Source organism: Coccinella septempunctata, chromosome 5 (assembly GCF_907165205.1).
Source record: "Coccinella septempunctata chromosome 5, icCocSept1.1, whole genome shotgun sequence".
Classification (NCBI taxonomy): Eukaryota; Metazoa; Arthropoda; class Insecta; order Coleoptera; family Coccinellidae; genus Coccinella; species Coccinella septempunctata.
In genome coordinates this window covers 20,624,460-20,645,690 of record NC_058193.1, presented here as the reverse complement: position 1 = coordinate 20,645,690, position 21,231 = coordinate 20,624,460, and the positions used below count along the sequence as shown (strand labels likewise).

Sequence of the window (21,231 nt, the reverse complement as noted above, 5' to 3'; positions counted from 1 at the left end):
TAATCCGACACTAATCAGGGGGGTTTACTTAATCTGACAGTTTGAAGATGATAACAAGAATTTTTTTTGAATATCCCCCTTCCTGTACCTCTAGTCGTTTCTGCATTCATTATAAAAGTTGTAGATAATAAAATTCCATACAAATTTTATCTGAAACAATTTTTCATACCCTCAACCGTTTTCGAGCTAGAGGGTGATAAGTTGGATCTTCCATATGTTTAACTGCTTCTTCTAATCTTTTCCCTCGATTTTCGTTTTTAATATAATTTCAGTAACAATAGATAGAAGGCTAGAAAGCAGAAAAATCACAAAAAACTTCCTTTGAGGAACACCCAAATAAAACGTCCTCTCCTGAAGATATGAACGGAGGAATGTCACTATTAAAGCCATTAGAACAATTTGACTGGACATATGAATCACATCAGATAATCGGTAAATTTTTATTGGTCGATTTTGCATTGTCTCATACCATACTAACCCTATGGACATTTGAGAATCCTAGCCCAGATAGTGGTAATATAAATCAGGAAAGGGATTCAGATGGAACTTAAACGGGCAAGCAGCTTCATGAATTTACATATAAATGGCGTAGCATGGAAACCGAGAGATAACGATTTTGTCCAATTACGATATATGAATTTTGATCGTTTACTGGTATCAATTTATTTATGTCACGCTATCATTTGATCCCATCAGAGAATGACCAATAAACGCTAACTAATGAAACCGGAGTACCGTGAAGGGTTGACTATTCAGTCAGACCACAATATTTTAATTGGAATATCAGAGGATTGATTAATTGATATGATTGATTGAAGGTTGTTATAATGAGAAAATTCTGCTGCTCGCCTTTTAGTATGAGATCGCATTGGCGATATTGAAAAGGCGCAGAAAATAGAACAATACGAAGGAGGTTTCTTTTATTCTTCAATGAATGGCCTGGTTCTGGAAATTATCGAAGCGGCAACTGATGCAAATTCAAATATAAAAATATGCTACTTTCAGCAATAGCTGTTGATTTCCACTGGGTACAGGTGTCGCGAAATGCAACATAATTTGGTGATAGATTCTCGAACAAAAAATTAGGAGACCTCTATTTTACTTGATGTTTTTTTGCTGGTCCGAAACCGGCGTTTCCCATCTGCCATACATTTGTCAGGAACTTCTTTGATAGACAGGTAGACAGAAAATTTTCCTCTTAATGGAGCACGGGAGTGGTCTCAGGATGTCGAGGCTCATCACTGAGAGACCGTCCTAAGCATGAGGTCAAAAAACTGTTCTTTTTGCGGATCATTTTCACTGAGTACCTACCTCATGTTTTTGAGTATAGCCTATACTCCGTTACTTTTATTTTAGCAGTCGGTTGGCCATGGAAATTTGACACATTTCACTCTGTATAGTATAAAAATGTGGGGTTATGACGCTTGTCAAAACATTTTTGGGTTTTAAATCAATGCTATGTTGCCGTTCTACGTCAAAGTTTCTGTTATTACGTATTTTATCACAATGTCGAATCTCTTCGGAAAATATGTGACGAACATAATTGAAGTTTATACAAACTGATTGAAGGCATACCAAATACAGTTATTTGTATGGAAAATTCAAGAGATAAGTATAATATCATAATATGCACTAGCTTGAGGAGAGTTAATGTTCGTTATCTTCTTTGGCTAAAGTTTGAATACATTACATCAGATGTAGATTTCGAAAATATTAACCCGAATATGAAATGCATATGTTGCACTGGTTGGGAATGGGTTTCTCTCGAAGGAATCAACAGATAATTACAAGAATGTTAAATTCTTCAACAAAAATCATCTTGCATCAATATAAGTAAAAGGAATTAAAGGAATTTTCAATCAAGATGAACTTCACCTTTGAACAAAAATTTCACATGAATAAACAATTAGAAGGACAACTGGCTCGTATTTGTGGCAGTTCATCTTAATGCATTGATATAATAATAATAATAATGAGGTATTTATTGGTACCTTAAGACATTTACAATGTATAAGACAAGTCAAATGAAAAATAGTAAAATCAATTTTCGGGAACTTATTCTACGATGACGTTAATCGAAAATCCTGTAGTAAACTTTTCTCATTAATTCACTCAAACATAAAATTCTCAAATGCCACTTTTTTGGGTCTCCCAATAGAAGGAAATTTTTTTCATCCTCTTCATTCACAATCTTTCTGATTGTGGAATTTGGATTCAGCTGAAATATAAGTCGTTTTAGATTCAGATGAAACATAATATAAATTCTCTATTCTCTTACATTGAATATGTTCGCTATACCGTCTGACGTATTGTGGATTTTAGAATATCAGGGCATAACTATTTAAATGAACGGACCTGAATTCTAAATAGCACTTTTTGAAACCCTGTCTCTTTTTTAATCACTTTTGGCATTTTCGTAATATTAATTGATATAACTTGTGGCAACGGCGTTATGACATTAACGACATTTCATGTTCTTACTCTGTTCTAAGTTATAAGAGAGAGAAAATTATTTCATGGCCAACCGACTGCTAAAATAAATGTGAATGCAGTATATGTATTTTGATATTCCAGAGTGGAATATAATAATAATATGTTCAATTGGATATAAAAAAAATTTCCTGTATTTTCAATTTTATTTCCTATCAACAATAATACTCTTTTTATATTGTACTGTGTAAACAATTCCTACAAAACAGAAAATAAGAAGTGAAAGTGGGTACAACTACTTCTGACTTTTTTTCCGAGCAAGATACACCTCAAGGATCTCCACTGTCAACTATATTGTTCAACATATTTTGTTACATACAATATTGCAATGGTAATCTTTACGTCTTGCATTTTGCAGACGACTGATATAACATGCAAAAACATTGAATTAGTGCGTAAAGAAACTACAAGATCTACTAGTATGCATTCAGAATTGGTTAAAAAAATGGAGAATGAAAATAAATATAGAAAAATCACAATTTTTCATAATTGATCATCAAATTACAACTTTGTCACCTACTCAACACCTTGATGGCAAAACTATATCCAGCCAGCGCCTTCAATGAGGTACTTAGGAGTACAAATTAAAAATAAATTAAATTTTAATCTCCATACTAAGGGCATAAAAGGAAGGTTATATCTAGAGCCAAACACAAAATTGGTCTATTAGAATACGCACACCCAATATTCAACAACTGTAAAAGACCTGCATGGAGGAATATCGAAGAAGCAGAGACGACAGCCCTTAGAACCATTACAAGAATGAGGCACCCGAAAAATATACTTCACAATCCAACAAACGAATTACTGTACTCTACAGCTCTTCAAGAAAACAGCCAAGGCAGACACTATATATATTCATTTGAAATTTAACACGAAATTATTTATTTATATTTATTTTCCCCTGTCCTCTTAGCCACTACATGATTGATTATATTTAAAAAGCCAGGACACGAATACCAGTGATGAATTTAACACGAAACTTTTTTTTGTATTAGTATTGTATTGTAAGAAAAATGTATATTAAGAAAACAGGCTGAAGGGCCGAAGGTCGATGGCCAATTGCTCTAAATGACGGTTATCTATCTATCTAAGTATCCATTTCCTGTTTTACCGACATTAGGGTAGTCCCTATTAGTTGGGTGGCAGCCGCATAGGGGCGCTGACGGCGGGATAACTGTACAGTGACTCTAACGAGACAGTGGCGACAATTGTGGTCTCGCTTTTCATCGTTTTAGCAAGAATATGGCGGATTTGGTCACATGACGTGACGTGAGCCAATCCGCATTCCGAATTAGAGATCATAGCATTGAAATCTGTGCGTATACGCCTCCATATTCTTGCTAAATTTCCAATTGTCGCCACTGTGTTTGATAGAATCACTGTAGATAACTCCAGTTTTCACCGTAGAACATGATTGTTAGGTGTCAGATTCATTTTACACTGTTAATCTGAGCAGTGCTGGACGCTCGATGCAAAAATGTGAAGCGGCGTTGCACTAGCAGGCCACCTAGAAGAATTTTTACAATTTTAATGCCCTCGTTTTGCTCACATGTAGGTACATTGAGCTATAGACAATTCAGTGGTGTAATATCTATTACACTAGCAAGGCACCTCAACGGATCTTTTCAATATTGGTTTCATTCGAAAGCTCTCCTTTTGCTCCGGTTTGCTCAACAATCCCTTCGTTTTGCTCATTTATACTTTATGAGTTTTTGGAGAGAAAAAATGTTTTCTTTTCACCCTAGCGAGTAGGATATCAGCGTTTTGCTCTTTTCGAATCTGCAGTTAGTTTTTCTCTACCACTTACCGTCACCGAGATATAGATGATTAAAAGTGCCCTGTTGGTGTAATATTGCAATAGAAGGCACCTCAACGGATCTTTCCGATATTGGTTTCAATCCAAAGCCCTCGTTTTGCTCATCAGTCCGTTCGTTTTGGCCCTTTAACATAACGCAGTTTCGGAGAAAAAAATTCTTTTCACCCTAGCGTTTTCTCTCGTTTTGCTCCTTACAAATCGGTATTTAGTTTTTATCTTACCATTACAGAGATATAGATAATTAGAAGTGGCCTGCTTGTGTAATATTACACTGATTACTAATAACAAAATTTGTTCAGATGCCCTGCTAGTGTAACGCCGCTAAAATGTACTCCATTGAGGCACCTCACGTAGAAGAAGTAGTAGTGGAAAGCATCTAGGTGCGATATTTACAATGTTTTCAGAAAGCCGAAAAATTACTACCTACTTCGTTACACCTGTTCACGCACCGTTAGTGTGTATGTCTGGTTTCGAACTAATACAAGCTTTTGTTTTTTTCTTGGTAACTTAATGCTTTCCGAAACTTCCGGAGTGTTCCAAACAGAACCCTCTCTCGAGAGAGAAATTTATATTGATATAGATGTCTTAATTCGTTTACAATATTCATTGATATCATTTATAAAAGAGGTTGCAATTTCCATACAGAAGAAATCTAAATTTGAATTCGGGGTTCCCGAAAGTCAACCTGAGGTCTGCAGCCTCCAATCCACTTATCTTTAATGATTTTGTTAGAATACTCCCACGTCAAATTTAAAGCAAAAATAAGCAGGAAAACTGTCGGGTATGAATCACACCTCAAGTCGAAGCAAAAGATATGAATCTTTAAGAAGCAATATAGTTCCAATATTCTGTTGGCATGAAAATATTGAGATTGCTTTTCCTCTCGTAACTTAAGACCCCCGCTAGGCGGGAATTAATTAGATGATAAAACGTTCAACTCGTTGCTACACCCTTGCGGGAAATCAGCCCTCGCAATCCTGTTGAAAGTTCACTCCAACCTCATCAAAATAACTCCCAATTCACGAGTTACTTTTTGTACAGGTAAAGTTCGTAACGATATCAATTACATAACTGATTCGCCTTTGACGAATTTGCTTCTGCAATAATATGCTAGGGGCTGTATCATTCATATTGAATTTGAGGATTTACGTGCTCGACAAGATGGAAGTTGGAGTAATTGATGGTATGGCTTAAATGTTTTGGCGCAAACGAATTTCTATGTCACAGTTCTGATGGCTTGTTGCCGGTGGGGTAATTTAAGGAATTCAGTAAATGCCTTAGTCCCATAGAGAAACTGATTATGTATTAGTCGATTCACTGGATTGGAATACAAAAATTTCCATCAATAAAATAAAAGTATACGTATTTATATTGACTAACTTTTTCACAATGTCCGATTTTAAATGGAAGTACAATTATTGATGTGGCCAATACCAGATGAAAATCCATAATTGAACTAAAAACTGAATGATTTTAATTAACATGAAACAAGGTTTCACTATCACATAGCATCTTCAGGTGGGTGAAGGAAAACTAAATTATTTGATACCGAACTCCTTAATATCTGAGGGAGAACTTATCATTTCCAGAACATGCAGAGCAACCACAGAGCAGGTACGAATCGGGGGATCGGATAATATAGCAAGAGATACTTCCATTTATGTAACTTATTTCCTCGATGGCATCGAAAAATATCATTTTGTCTTAGATTTAAAGAGATTTTTTCTTTATTTCACATGCAAGTTTTATATAATTTCTATTGTAATTCTATGTGTAAAATTTTGAAGTCTTCGATGAAGTTGACGAACGAAGAATTTCCGGCGGTCCTGATGAAAATTTCATGTCTCTGATATTCTTTTTTACCAGTTTGACCTATATAAAAAAATAATTACAACAAGTAAGTTTTCATTTGCGTTATTCGTCCGATTATCATTATTCTTGACATATTCACCTTTATAGAGTATCTCTTCCTCTTTAAAGAGATCCAATCAGCTTTTATTAAAAAGGATAAAAAATTTTAGGTGCATACAACAAGAAAAATAAAGATCAAACGAATAAGTTAGGTAAATGTATAGTTTATAAACTTACTTTTAGTGATTGTTCGTCTTTTTATATAGGTCAAACTATTTCTACGTGAAAACCACCGAAACAATAGAAAATATAAGTTGTTCATTTTAGGTCAGGCTGAAGGACCCTAGGTCGATGGCCATTTGTTTAAAGACAATAAAGAACTGTTATATATATATATACATTTTAGGTCTAAACATTGTTTTACAACAGTGCTTATGTACTGTTTGTATTATTACTACATAATGGAAAAATTGAAAATGGTGGAGATATTTCTGTAAACAACCCCCATAGGCAATATTCTAAAAAGTGATAAATAACTTATAAAACGTTCATGTTAATTAAAAGGTGTGGCACACTGTTGAAATTGTCAATCAACTTAATTATGATGCCAAAATATAAGGAATGTGCCATTTGAAATAAAAAAGTTTCCTGTATAACCGAAAGTTGCAGAGGTCTGAGAATATTTAAGGGATAAATTTTATTATCGAAAACCCCACCATGCAAATTTTCAGCACAAAATTATGATTAATTATCCATTAACTTCTGAAGGGTTATCGCGGCGAAACACCTTGCATAGTACGGTTTTTCTGTTTCACATATAAAAATTTTGGTTGGCTTTCATTTTTTATTATAGGAGCATAAAGCCATAAATAAGGGTGTCCCGGAAAGGAAATAATGGGACAATTATTGGTTGGCTTTTATTTTTTTATAGGAGCTTAGGAAACATAAAGACATAAAGGATGTCCCTGAAGGAACATAATGGAACAAACGAAAACATTCGTTAAGGTGGATCGAGTGGTTCTAATGTTTTCGTTACAGAGTGATGATCAGATTTCGAGTGAAATTTCAAAGTTCAATGAATCTTCAACTAATCAATAGACTGAATTCAAATTTTTCATATTGTTATCTTGTTTACATTCCTAATTTTATTTGTTTCCTTAAGTTGTCATATTAACAGAAATTGAAAAATATTGTTCATAAAGAAAACCTGAAATAATTGCGGATTTAAAAACCATATTTAGAATCGAATGTGCTAATATCAGTTGCCAAACTATAATTATGGTCCATCGGGAATTTGTCGATCAGTTGGGATACTGTCCAGCACAAAAAAAGTATTCCAGTTTGAATATTTGATTAAGTAAAGCAAGTTATTGTTTATTATTTAAGTAGGTAGTTATAACCGTAACGTTTGAAGTTGCTCCTTCAATTTCTGTTAATATGACAGCTTGAGAAAACAAAAGTAGGAATTTTGACAAGCTGTGATGTTAACAAATATGTATAACACTAGCAACTTCAAACTCTAGGGATGTCATCTGGAGCTAGAGACCTTCAAAATGAGGTATCACTCGACTACCCTCCCCATTACAAAAACTAGGGGTGGCACTCACCCCCGCTCAGGACGTAAAGCTAGAGGCAAGGTAATATGCCTAAAATGTGCCCCTCTTAAACAGTAGCTCGACGTGCAACATTTTTTTAAACCGCAGTGCGAGAAAATGAATTTATTCCATACTTTATGTACAACACTTTCCAAAAGACAAATTGTTAAGGTGGAACTTACCTCCGCCTCGTATCCTTCACGAACATTGAACGTCAAATCGTGCTGTATATCGTTGGCGAACTGCTGTTGGTATTCCGGATACAACCGTAACACTTCTACTAATCCCTGCATGTGAACGCACTTAAGATCGCAATAAGTTAAAGCGCGAACATCACTGCTTGACTTAATCACAATGTCTATACATCCAGCGCCACCCCTATTATCTGAAGAAACACCGTTCGAGGAGGTGTGCTGAAGGTGAAGGTTTATGTCACTCCCTACGAGGTCTCCCTTTCCTGGAAATTTTATAGATTAGTTCTTTGTTGGATGCTCCGAAATGCATTTCTGAATTAATATTCGCATGATATAACAGTAGAGTTTGCATCACAATTATTGATCTTGATTAAAATCCTTCATAGTTGGGGAGCCGTCGATGCTAAATCGGGATTTATTCGAGCCTCTTGGAGACCTTGTGGACTCTGCAGATTATATGGTAGAAAGAAAAATAGGTCCCCACTTCCAGCGGTGGGGAAAGCGTCTGCAGGTTTTCAAAGATGTAAAAAAATCTTCAGGTGTTGTCACAGCGGTCATTTGAAAATGCAAAAAATCGTTACTTATACATACTCGAGTGTGTCAGATTTTCATAAATATGGTAAATCTTGGTGTTGCAGACGTGTTGACCTATTAATCTGAACCTAATCAGGGGGGTTCTTAATCTGACAGTTTGAAGATGATGAAAAGCATTTTTTTCAAATATCTCCCTTAATGTACCACTGATCGTTTATGTATTCATCATAAAAGTCGTAGATAATAAAATTCCATACAACTTTCGTCTGAACTAATTTTACATACTCTTAACCGTATTCGAGTTAGAGGGCGATAAGGGCGAGGACGCGAGGAGCTTAGCCAAACATGCGAAAGGCCAAGGTCAATGAAGAAACCCACTCTAATGTACAATCATCGCCATATATCTCAAAAACTTTCAAACGTAGAATGAATTGCTTCAGACAAAATTTGTAGTAGAAAGTGTTATGCTTAACAACTTTTATAATGAATGCGAAAACAATTTGAAGCCCAGGAGAAGAGATAATTCGAAAAAACTGATTTTTGTGACCTTTATGGCCAATTTTCATTGTTTCGACTAGCTGAATCTGTCAGATTATATTTTTCCCGTTATTCGGGGATCATTAGCTTCAAAGTAAGAAAAAAAGCCACCGCGCTCGAGAATGTACACGTGACGTTTTTTTTTTGCAAGTTTGGCGCCTTCTCACACATTTTCGTCCCTCTTAAATTGTCAGATTAAGAGAATATGTAGATACTTTTCAACATGTAATTAACCACATTACAACATACATCGTAATCTGACAAGCTCCAGTATGTACAATGATTTTTTTTTTCTATTCTGACAGCCAATTCAGCCTAGGTCTAATTTTTGGTAGAGGTACTCTACAGGGTCCGAGGTATCTACCCTTATATTAATCTGACACGCTCGAGTAAATACCTAATTTCGCTCTTGGGCTCCCCAACCATTTTATTGGAGGAATTATATCTACAGTGTGTGGCATTTAAAAGGATTTATGTACAATTCCTAGAAACTAAACAACTTTTACAAAAATAAATCGGGGCGACAAGTTTTGGTGATTTCAACCATCTTACAAACATTTGAATAATGAACGTGTGAAAAGCGAAGCATCATTATTAAACTTGATATTTCCTCTTCACAGGATTATGATTTTTCAACAAAAGATTCAAGTATTTCACTGTACAGTGTGTCCAAATCGTTCAGTGACGGAACCACTTGAAAACTTCTTCATACTTTGCGAAGTCGACAAACTTGAACGTCAACTTTTGTAACGAGGCAGATTTTCGCTCCGCCACAAAAGGAAATTTCTTCACCGATATTTTAATATGGGACCTGACAATCGAAATATGTTGGAAGGAAACCGTTATATTAGCATAGGAGGGATTTACCGATGGATTTTATGTCATTGTTTTCCACCGACTAGTCCTATATTTGTAGCTGAAACCGTATATGTCTTTTGTTTTCAGAATTCATATATTTTAGAATTCTTTCCGTTCAACAGAACTTTTTCTGACTCGAGAGAGGTCTTTCAACTTGTTCAGTTTTTCCTTTTCTTCAATTGTTTCTGTCTCTTACAGAGCCGGCTGATTGACCGAACAATTTGAATGCATTCAATGGAGAGATGAGTTACCCATAGTGGGGCAAGTTTTCCGAGGAGAGGGGTACGCCCGGCGCTGAAGGTCAAGAGCGAATTAGTTGAGATCTAGGTGCCAAGGAAATTGTGTAAGGTGTTTTACCGTGCAGTACAGTTAGAATTACGACAAGTTTGGAAATTTAAGGCAAGCCACTCGTAGCATTTTTATTCCTTCCGTAGTGCATACCTGGAGTGACATTTTCAATATTTTCCGTTCTCTTTAGTCCGTTGGACTGGCTGAAAATACCTACCTACCATTTAAACTTGAACTTGAACTAGTAATTGTAGACTGTGTAGTGCCGGTTTCCGCGACCGTTCGTTTGTTCGACCGCGTTTGGGTCCCAGGAGGACTTGGTGTTCCTACCGTATTTTTGGTGATTATTTGGTTAATATTGCCGACTTCCGACCGATCAAGTTACAGGTTGACAGCTTCTTCCGACCTGCTGTCTGACTGGCAGCCATTTTGAGAATCAACCCCTTTTTTCTAAATGAACCTCTTGGGGAAAGAGCAGTAGCATCCCAACTTGTTGGTGCATGGTCAAGGAGTTGATATCTTCTCAATTTCTAGCATGAAATTCACACCGTTTCATCGATAGAAATACTTTTTTTTATTCATAAAGTCGAGTAGATTGAGGGGAACATAATTAATCACCTCCACTTGCATGAACTGAGAGATCTACGGAATTCTTTCAATTATCTCAACTAACAGAACGACTAAACGGGGACATCGAAATTCATTTGGAACAAAACATTTAAGCTATACAATCAATCACTTCATCTCTAACTTCGCCTCCTTGCGGAGAACGTAAATCCCTGAATACAATATGAACGATACAGCCCCTGGTAAATTAATGCAGGAACATTTTCCTCAAGGGTGAACCAGTTACCTAATTGATTTGAATACTAACTTAACCTGTTCAAAAAGTATCTCGTGAATGGATTTGTGAGTTATTTCGATGAGGTTGAAGTTACTTTCAAGCAAAGCTGATTTTCTGGTATCGAGTTGAACGTTTTATTATATAATTAATTTCTTCCTGGGGTAGGGTATTAAGTTCAGCGAAGAAAAGCAATATCAATACTTTCAGTGAATTTTCGATAACTGGTTGTCATGCTTATAAAGGGTGTTTTTTTATCTGCATGAGAAGTTTCGATGGTGTTGTTTATGGTTCAACAGTTGGGAATTTCAAACTGTGTTGACATTTCTAATCTGTAAGGTTTGGCAATTCATCATGAACCGTTTAAAACCAGAACTTCATTCTAGTACTTACAAAACAATGAATTATCAGACACCAGCTGATGGAGTTATAAAAGAGTAATCCCACAGTTTCACGTATCTTTTGGTGAAAATTTCGCCGACACTGAACATGAAATAGAAAAATGATCATCAAATACAATTTTGTTGATATCGAAAAGTTCTATGAAAAAGTCCGCGATGCTTTATATCTAACCTAAGATGTCTAAAACACTGGTGTGTGCACTTGTCACTTTTTGCAAGCATCAACATTTCAGAAAATCGGGGATATGGGATCAGTTTCGTGGCGGCGCCACCATGTCATTTGCTACGTTCTATCCTTGTTCTACCAAAGGAAGTCCAATGATCTCTCGTTTTATTTTGTTTTGCGTTGATATATCGAATATCGATCAACGAGAGCAAAATATGAAATGGCCCATTTTGTCAGCTCTGTTAAGGATTATTTGTGATTTAAACTTCAATTTTCTTTGTAAAAACAAATCTGTCAATATTTCAACATTATCGAATAAGGGTTCGAAGGAGTATTTATTATTCTTCTTCAAGATAGTTTCCGTTTGACGAATAGAATTCGTGAGGGGGTTTATTCAATATGATTTTAATAAAACACAGTTGACAGAAAGGGAATTTTCACTGCATCAACTCATGCAGAATATTTGAAGAACAGACTCGAATAGATGGATGTATTTCTGATTCTCAATACATGTTCACAATTCACATTACGTATTTCCAATACAGTTTCTTTGAAATATTGCTGAAGTTGCCATAAAACTTAGCAATATTCGTCCTGAATGTTCGTTCATCTGATTTGGTTCTGCCTCAAATTCCAACGACACCTAATTCTTAGCCGTAGTTCTTGATTGTCCATACAGAAAAGTGAACGACATGTTGAATAAATGAATGTTCTACATCCCTTTCTCGAAACTAATACATTTTCACACACCAATAATCGCTTATAAATGCAACATATTCGTAGGTCCTAGCAAAGTATTCAAATTACTTTCAAATATCAATTGACAATGCTACCTACACTGGGAAAAATGAAACTGATCCCATATCCCCACGAAATCAAAAACAAAATCAAATCAGTGAATACTCCTGAGTTTTAGACATCTTAATTATAGTGGCACGATTCATTTGAAAGAAACAGCCGATCATAGTTCGGCGGCGCAACGAAAAAATCCGAATCCAACAATCCTTCAATCGTGATCGGAGCGGAGGCTTGCCTCCGTCATGTAGTTTTGGGTTCAGCTTTAAGACGGCTACAGACGGCATGGCAAGCCTTGGCCTGCGTTTGAACGAACGTTTGTGGAAACGTTGGTATATTCTCGATATTCGTGCACCGACGACCAAACACACGACATGATTATCTTGCCAGTCTTTTCAAGGCAAATGACAAGGCGAACGTTGAACGAGCGTGCTTTTTTAATACTTCAATTGTACCTGTAACGAACATTTCATCGGATATAGCAGCCCATTTATCGGAAACCAAATTTATATTTTTATAATTGACGTTCTGTGGATCCCAAATAATGGGGTACTTTTCATACAGATTAAGGAACTCTACAATGGTGTCATCGCTCCAGTTTTCCTTCATTTTTGCTCAAAAAACAATAATAATTGACAACAAGATACATTATTAAATCCACTACAGTATTAACCAGGCACAACGACACGGCGTAGGTACTTCATAAAATACCAAAAATTACCAAGTTCCTCAAGAAAGGATACCTACCACAAACCATTCAAGCCAGATAGAAATTGTTAAAACACCTTATAATTTCAAATATGTCTCGCGTGTCGCTTGTACGGTGATCAAGTCCACTGGCGATTCTCGACAAGACCCTTCGATGTGTGATTAAAATACCGCCTTCTAGGCGAACCCTGGCCACCGCCAGCGTTGGCTTTGTCTTGCCATATGCATACACGATGGACAAACGTTGGAACGAGCCAAGGCTTGCCATTCCGTCTGCAGACGCCTTTAGAATGGTAGCTGCTTTGTATATTATAGCTGAACTTGACTAGAGTCCCCCCCAGGGGAGTATATAGTCACTGTATAGTGAGTAACGTTAGACTGTAAAATGATAAAATGTAGGAACCCACGGAACATGCATCGATTTCGAAAAAACCTTTTTCATCAGATTCTTCATATTCCCTATGAAAATGTTTACCCATCAGAAATCGTTGCTTCTTTCGAAATACGTCAATTTTTTCAAAAATATACAGGGTATCACAATAGAATCGGAATTGTTAGAATAACTTGGCGGGAGAGTATTTTAGAGAAAAAGTTTTCGAACAAAAGTTGTAGGGTTTTTTTCCTGGATATCAAATGGTTACTATGGTTTCGACCATGATCTTGATATTCAAGGTCGATTCAAGGTCAATTGCGTTTTTTCATGGGTAACCTCGTACTTTGGACGCCCAAAATGAAAATAGCGAGAAATTTCGAAATATGACCTTAATTTATGACTTCCTTCTGACCTTGAAGCCCCCGCCACTTGGAACAAGCAAAAGTAATGGATCGGCACAAAAAATACAGAACATTTCTAAGGAAAATATTGCCCAAAAAAGTTTCAAGGTTTTTTCTCCACTATGCCATTCGGTCTTGGCGCTGACCTTGAATGCCTTTTATTCAATGAGATCCTATGATTTTGGAAATCGAATATTCGTTGCTTTTGTTTTTGGGGTCAGAAGAAATATGCCCCTTTCAGAAGAGCGCTTTTGATCTTGATGATCGAGGAACGAGTTAAAGATAATATAGGATAGCCAACATGAAACTGAGTACTGACATAAACTTCCGGGCAGGTTATTCTGCCTCTAACACATTTGCAACATAAAATGCCAGACGGATATAGCGATCGTCCTTTCTGTTACTATCATGACCCATCCCTGAAAGTTTTAGAAGTATATTTATCGTTCATTTGTAATTGTTTGAAACGAAGGTTATTAAAAATAATAGTATATTTTTCTGTCAAAGTATATGAATAAACATTGATGCTAAATTAGTTCTTATCAATCATCATCAACCTCGTACATTTTTACTGCAGGTGAAGGGTTTGAACAGCTTTTTCCGTTGCAGAATATGAAGAATATAAAATGGTCAAATATATTCATTTTTGTGGGAGCTCAACTTACTTTCAAGGAGGTTTCTTCGAATTTTTGATATTCTCGTGTCAATGAAGAGACTCTAAGAAGTTGGTGAAATTTTGTGTTCGGAGAAGATTCAACACATCAATGAAAAACTATATTCCGAAAATTACTCCATTTTTTTGTTGGTTTTTTGACGATAACTCGGTAAATTTTTGAGGTATGGAATCGGTCTTTGGATCATTTTGTAGAGAATTTTCGAAGCTATGATATACTATAAAGAAAAATTTCCTAAAGAACTTCACTTTCAAAATTATTATCTTCAAATGCATAGGAAAAGTGAAGTTTTACTGTAACATGCAAAATTCAAAGGTTCATAACTCAGTAATTTTTGATGCTACATAAAACAAACGAAAACCGTTTTATAGTAAATTGAAAATATTTCATTTTTGTATTCTTGCTATGTTCTCGTATATGCTTTAGATTTTGAGTAATTTGAGAAATAATTTAATTTTTTGTTCAATTCTAAAAATTTCTTCTCACTTGATTTCGTTTTTTCTTCCAAACTGGACATACAAGACGGTCCAAACTACTGGATAACCTTGACAGTACTCAAGTGCTAGGAAGTGTAAAAGGATTGCGTCTATTCTCTATTCTGGTGGTAAGGATGGGGGAATTGTAAAAAAATTTTATGCTGAAAAATAACGATATTGAACTTCTGAATGTCATAGCTCCATCAATATTTGCAGAGTTAATTTGAAAGCTATTCTCAAGTACGTCAAAAAAGGTGCTATAAATTTTTCCCGAATTTGTTTTTGTTTCTGCTATTTGATGTTGAACGTTTAACATTCAGTAGTTTGCAAAATCATACTCAACATAGATGTCATATCTCGGTTCATATTGCATTCAGATAGTTCGTTAACAGCTAATTTGTTTTGTTTTTTAATAAGCTAAAATTTTGTTTATAACAAGTTTTTCGATAAAGCTCCTAGTTTTTCAGTTATTAGTGAGAACCCGTCTGAAAACGTGGCTTTTTTAGGTGAAAAATCCTAGGTTTCAATCGCAAATAACTTGAAAACTATTGATTTTACAGAAAAACTTTTCGATACATTTTTGCTCAAATTCAATCCCCCTAACTTACTTTATAGAAATTTCCGAGAATATAAACATTTTATTGATTCAGCTGAAAATATTGCAGTGAATTAAGAATGAAATTTAGGGCAGTAAAATTACTGGGGCCTCCTCTACCTCCTCTATGGAGCAGCCATTGAGTGAAATGAGTCAAAAAATACTCAAAACAAAAGTTCAGAGTCTGCGGTGAGAGGACTGGAGCGCTTTGCTTAGAACAAAGGAGCCACGCGCGACCAGCCGCGACCAGGATAATACAGAGTGATTCAAAACCCTTTGTTCTCACATCATGATAGTTTCGAGTTCTTATTTTTCAAATAGTCGAGAAAGTTCTTAGTGAATAAATAATATAGCACTTCAATACGACCTAGACGATCGGCATATTGATATTCGATAAATTGATAATAAAACGTGTATGGAACCCCACGATTATGTTCGGCACGTTCTCGAATCCTCGAGCTACACCTCGTACTAATATTATTGATGGGAAATGCAGTCTGCCGAACATGAGTGAATAATCCAGAGTTAGTGTAGTCTTATTCTATTAGGAACTCTGTGAATGTCACAATGTTATTTGACATGCTGATAACCTCCTCGACATTGCGATCCATCAACAACTTGGAATCTGAAGTGATATCCTAATATGGAACTTCGTCAACCTTGAAGATTATTACTGCCAATCTCACACCTATAATTTATGAGTTTCCAGTTCTAGCGAGGTGTGCTGAAAATTATTTAGCATTCAGGGGTGGGTGAAGTATGGAAACAAGTTCTTAATATTTTTTTTGCACAATCACCTTATAATCGAAGTTATATCCACACTTAAGAACTGTATGAAGTTCCTTCCTCTTTATTCAGTAGTGGAATCATTAGAAATACAGTCATGTATTAAATTCGTTTATTAAATGATGAATCTGCAGAACCCATGTCCCCTCTTGTAAGGAACGACTAGTACTAGGAATAGGAAAATCTCAGATATGTATTTCTTTCTATAATCGATTTCAAGCGAATAACATGGTCATCATTGGTAATTACCAACAATAACAAACTGCATTGTATGTATGTATGTATTTTCTTTACCTACGTTTCCAAAGTATTGATAGAGAATCCTGCTTCTATAATTATGCGTTCTCGTTGAATGCCGATCTCCGTATCTGGCATCCGAATAAACAATAGGTATAAGCCTTTGTCTTGTACATTACTGATTTTCAAATATCCATATCCCCAGTATATCTTAAATACACTGCTCAAAAATTGAATTTATGATTTTCAATAACTTTCCTCAAAATATGAAAATCAGGTCGATTCTGTTCGCATCTTGTTATAACATTGCTAAATCTACAACATTGTTATAATTATAAAATATAGCAATATGACTGAGCGAACGAATATTCTGTTTCACCGTTTTACGCAAGATTGGTTATGAGTTTTGGCCGTAGCAATATTGTTGAAAAATAATCGAATGTTTGAGCTGACAACACTGTTTTGAAGGGTAAGATTCTCATTTCATAGAAAAGAACATGTAATTCTATAATTGTTCTATGGAAAAGAAGAATAAGTTGTGTTCAATCAAAGAGTATCATCAATTGATACTCTTTGGTTTAATATTTTATTCGGTATTTGGATTGTGAGTTTTTGGTTGAACTGTGCATCATGTCAGGAAATAAGAAAACAACAAAAAATCAGATGGAATTGATTTAATAATCAATCTCCTAAAAATTCTCTATGGATTTTCACCCACTTGTAGGTAAAAAGGAACTGTATTTTTACCGGTCGGTTCCTCAACCAATCCATTCAACTCTTCTTTCCTTATTCAAGCGAAACAGTTCCACAAACTTTTCATCAGGCAATTCAAATGAATTACTGGTGTCCCTAATATATCGAAATTGTAGTTTCATATTTTCGCTATAAATGAAAAGTTCAAGTGAAAGTTTCCAGAAAGTTACTAAAACGAAGCATGTTTATAATTACTTGCCTATTTTCTAAATTTCTAACGCTTGGAAGAAATGTAAAAACAAGAGATCCACTGCCATTTTCAACATTGTTATGAAATAGCAAGTACTTAAATGATGTTGCTGATATAGCAAACTGAAATAACAAGATCTTCTAGAAATTGACAGATCATATTGCTCAAAATCAATGATTAGAATACCAGTTTTTCAAACTTTGCTGTGATAGCAATATCTTTTCTATAACCATATTACTATTTTCAAACAGAATCGACCTGATTATCAGAAAATTTGAGACATGCAAAGACTAGAAATTTTTTAGTATATTTAGAAATATATAATTCCATGGAATCAGTTGGGAAGAAATGTAGCAATAAGTTGAACTATTTTCAATATTCCTAATGTTTGACATCACTTAATTTCTTTTCTGTGTATAACACATCTAAAAATATGTGAAAATAGAGCCTATATTTATCTTTCTATCTAACTTCTTATGTATTGTAGTGTGTATGTGTTCTTTGGTATTCTCACATAAGTTTTTTATTTTATTTTCATATCCTCGTATCTTTTAGGGTGTAATTATTGAAGGTGAGTTTTTTTTCAATAGAAGGTAGAACTGATCAAAATGAAGCGTTTCACCAAAAATCACCTTTACAAAACTTTCAAAATGACAAAAAATTTAAAATGATTACTGAAATAGATCCTAATACGAGCCCTAGACCGTTTGTTAGCTGAATTATAGCAAAGCAGTGGGAAAAAACTTATCTACTGATTCGACCATGTGGTTTCCTTTAGGATATTGGTTCGTTCGATATTTACGTGGTAATGAAAATGGAAAATTAGGGTTGCCGAATTGTTTTCATTATTTTTTAGTAACTTACACGATTTTATAAAATGGCTCATTTCGGTACCAAAACTGACAGAAGAGACTTCGGACAAAAGTGTAAAAAATAGAATAATTCTTCAAAATCTCACCAATAAAATTCGTCTCAATTATTCACGAATTTTTTCACAATAGGCATCACAATCTTTTTGTTCGAGCGTTCCAACAATCGTCGTCGTAAAATTGGGTTGAAATAGGGAAACATCATAGCACTTTTTCAACGTAACTAACATGAGCACTTTCAAGAAACTGCCTTCATTTTTAACATTCTTTTTTCACCCTAAATTGCAAGATACAATAATGATTCTCTCAAAAGTGACCTGATGCATCTAATCCGATGAACTTGGTACGGAGCCATTCCTGGTCCAGCCATATGTTTATGTTTTGTTTCGTTTTTGCGTTGAAATTTTGTCGAACTTCTAGTGGTTGTATCTCAGCCATCTTTGATATTTTATATACTCAATTTTTGGTTGAACGACTTATTTTGATGAGTTTGATTAGTTATACCTTCTGTCAAAAAAAGCCTCACCTTTGAAAACACCCTGTATATTCTTCGGAATAACAAAACTTCCTTTATTGATGGTTAAAACCTCATTTCAACATAGTATTTGAAATTTTCGATCAATTTGGCATAATGCAGCTAATAAATGAGCTTAAAAGTTGTGAACGTAAGTATAGTTCAATTCCGAGAGAAAACAAAATCTGTAGCATCACCGTTTTACAATCTCTATCGATATTTTAAATAGTAATAATGATTGGTGCTCATTTAAAAGTTCTACAGCGATGTTTCCAGAAACAGCAACACAAAATGAAACAATTATTGTCAAACATCAGCAAGTACTCAAAAAAGACTTAAGATCTGTTAATAAAATTTCAGATTTCTAGATTTAACTTTTTCATGGCCTCTACAATCCCCTGTAGTATTTTATACAGTCATGTTATGGATGTTTTTCTGTTATAGTGAATTCATCAAGAACATATTCATCTGAATTCCATCTTCAAAGTTATAACGTAATTTTCAATGTAGTTTCGCTACTCGGAGATGAAATTGTGAAATGACTCACCTAGAATAGCGACAACCATGTCATCTTGTACGACCTCCATGGATCCGTTGCATATGTAGTATATATAGCTCAGGGCGTCCCCCTTGTGGATTAGGTACTCGCCCGGAGCGCAGAAATTCGCTCGGATGTGTAGAGACAGCAACTTCAGACAACCTTGCGATGCCGCCTCGAAAATTGGAAGCTGGAGTATCTCCCGATGAAGGTGCATCGAAACATCGCCCCGTAGCTCCTCCGGGAATTCTTTTAGTGTCTGAGCGAAATGAAAAGTATGTTAAATGCTATTAGGCATATAATTAAATAACGAACGCTAGAGGGCCATTATGGGAGATTGGGAAAAGTAATTTTGAATTATTAGGGGGTTAGGGTTTGCGAATATCCCAACGCACTCTGGTTTCTCTTTGGAACATGGAAAGTTGGTCCTGATTCGCCTCTGGGCTATGAGGCCCCTTAGCGCTTTTTGAATAGCCTTTCTTCATTTCCGTGGAATAATCGATCAATTCCATAATGATTAATTACAGTATGATTAGCGAGAATATACCAATCTTATAAGGATTCATTAGTTTCATTTCAATGTATTATTCTATAATCATACTCGTTTCCAGAATGACTGACCGGTGGCTGTGGAAAATCGAAATATATCACAGCCATTCTTTTTTTAGGAACCGAAAATTGGCTCATGTCTCCCTAAACCATGGGGGAGTTGAACAGGAGGCGAGAGAGACTTGACCATAAGTTTGTTCATTAGGAAAAACATTGAAAGAAAACAATTTCCAATGACCACCGATTGTCTATGTCAAGGTTTTTATCATCAGATGTATCGGCGTATGAAATACATATTTCCTATTTCAGAGTCACTCTTACTTATTTCCGAGATGTTTCTCACTTTTTTGAACCTTTGTATATTTTTTTATATCATTTCTATTATTCAATTTTCTTTTTTTGAAGAAAACTGTTATCTAAGCTAAGTGCGGGAAACTTGCACCACTGATTATGTCTCCCAAACATAGCATGGGTCAAGTCTTGTTTCTTGAAAGCAATAAAACTAAATAAGACCACGCACCTATTAAACTTTTTCGATAGTGTAACAAACACTAATTATTCAATTTCTTACTTCTTAACGACAAAATCACGTTCAGCTCTCCCACTCCCGAACGTTGTGCATTGTTACAAGTATGTCGCAAGCTATTCACGATACCGGTAGCGCGAAATTCAAATTGAAATATTTGAGGTGGTTCAAGTCTCCCACCTGAGCAAGTCTCCCGGACTATAGTATGTCTCCCGGACTAGTATGTCTCCCGGACTAGTATGTCTCCCGGACTAGTATGTCTCCCGGACTAGTATGTCTCCCGGACTAGTATGTCTCCCGGACTAGTATGTCTCCCGGACTAGTATGTCTCCCGGACTAGTATGTCTCCCGGACTAGTATGAAACCAGGCAAAACTCCGAAAAGTATATACAGCTTCTTGATACCATCAATGCCGAATTCCATGCCAAAGCTGTATATTAAATCGAAATTCTTCTTGTCTGGTTGATGAAAAATGCATGAAATGCAAGTATATTACCAAAAATGACGGTTACGAAATTCATCGGCGCCGGTCAACTAAAGATAATGACATTGACAATTGTCAATGTCAAACAACAAAAAGTTGATAATCATTTCGTAGTTTTTTCTGCCTTTACTGTTCCAGAACTTCCGAGCAATATAAATTTTGCTATTTTGTTAAATCCCTCAATTACAT

The 21,231-nt window shown here is 35.4% G+C and overlaps 1 protein-coding gene across 1 annotated transcript in view; it reads right to left on the bottom strand.

The window, feature by feature from the left end:
* Positions 1 to 21,231, bottom strand: part of LOC123312922 (potassium voltage-gated channel subfamily H member 8) — a 276,226-nt gene that overhangs the window by 52,793 nt on the left and 202,202 nt on the right. Inside the window, exons 11-12 of the mRNA XM_044897510.1 lie at positions 19,493 to 19,742; positions 7,938 to 8,212 (exon numbers count right to left, since the gene is read on the bottom strand). Of these exons, the coding sequence (XP_044753445.1) occupies positions 7,938 to 8,212; positions 19,493 to 19,742 (525 nt within the window). The remainder of the gene's footprint in view (positions 1 to 7,937; positions 8,213 to 19,492; positions 19,743 to 21,231) is intronic.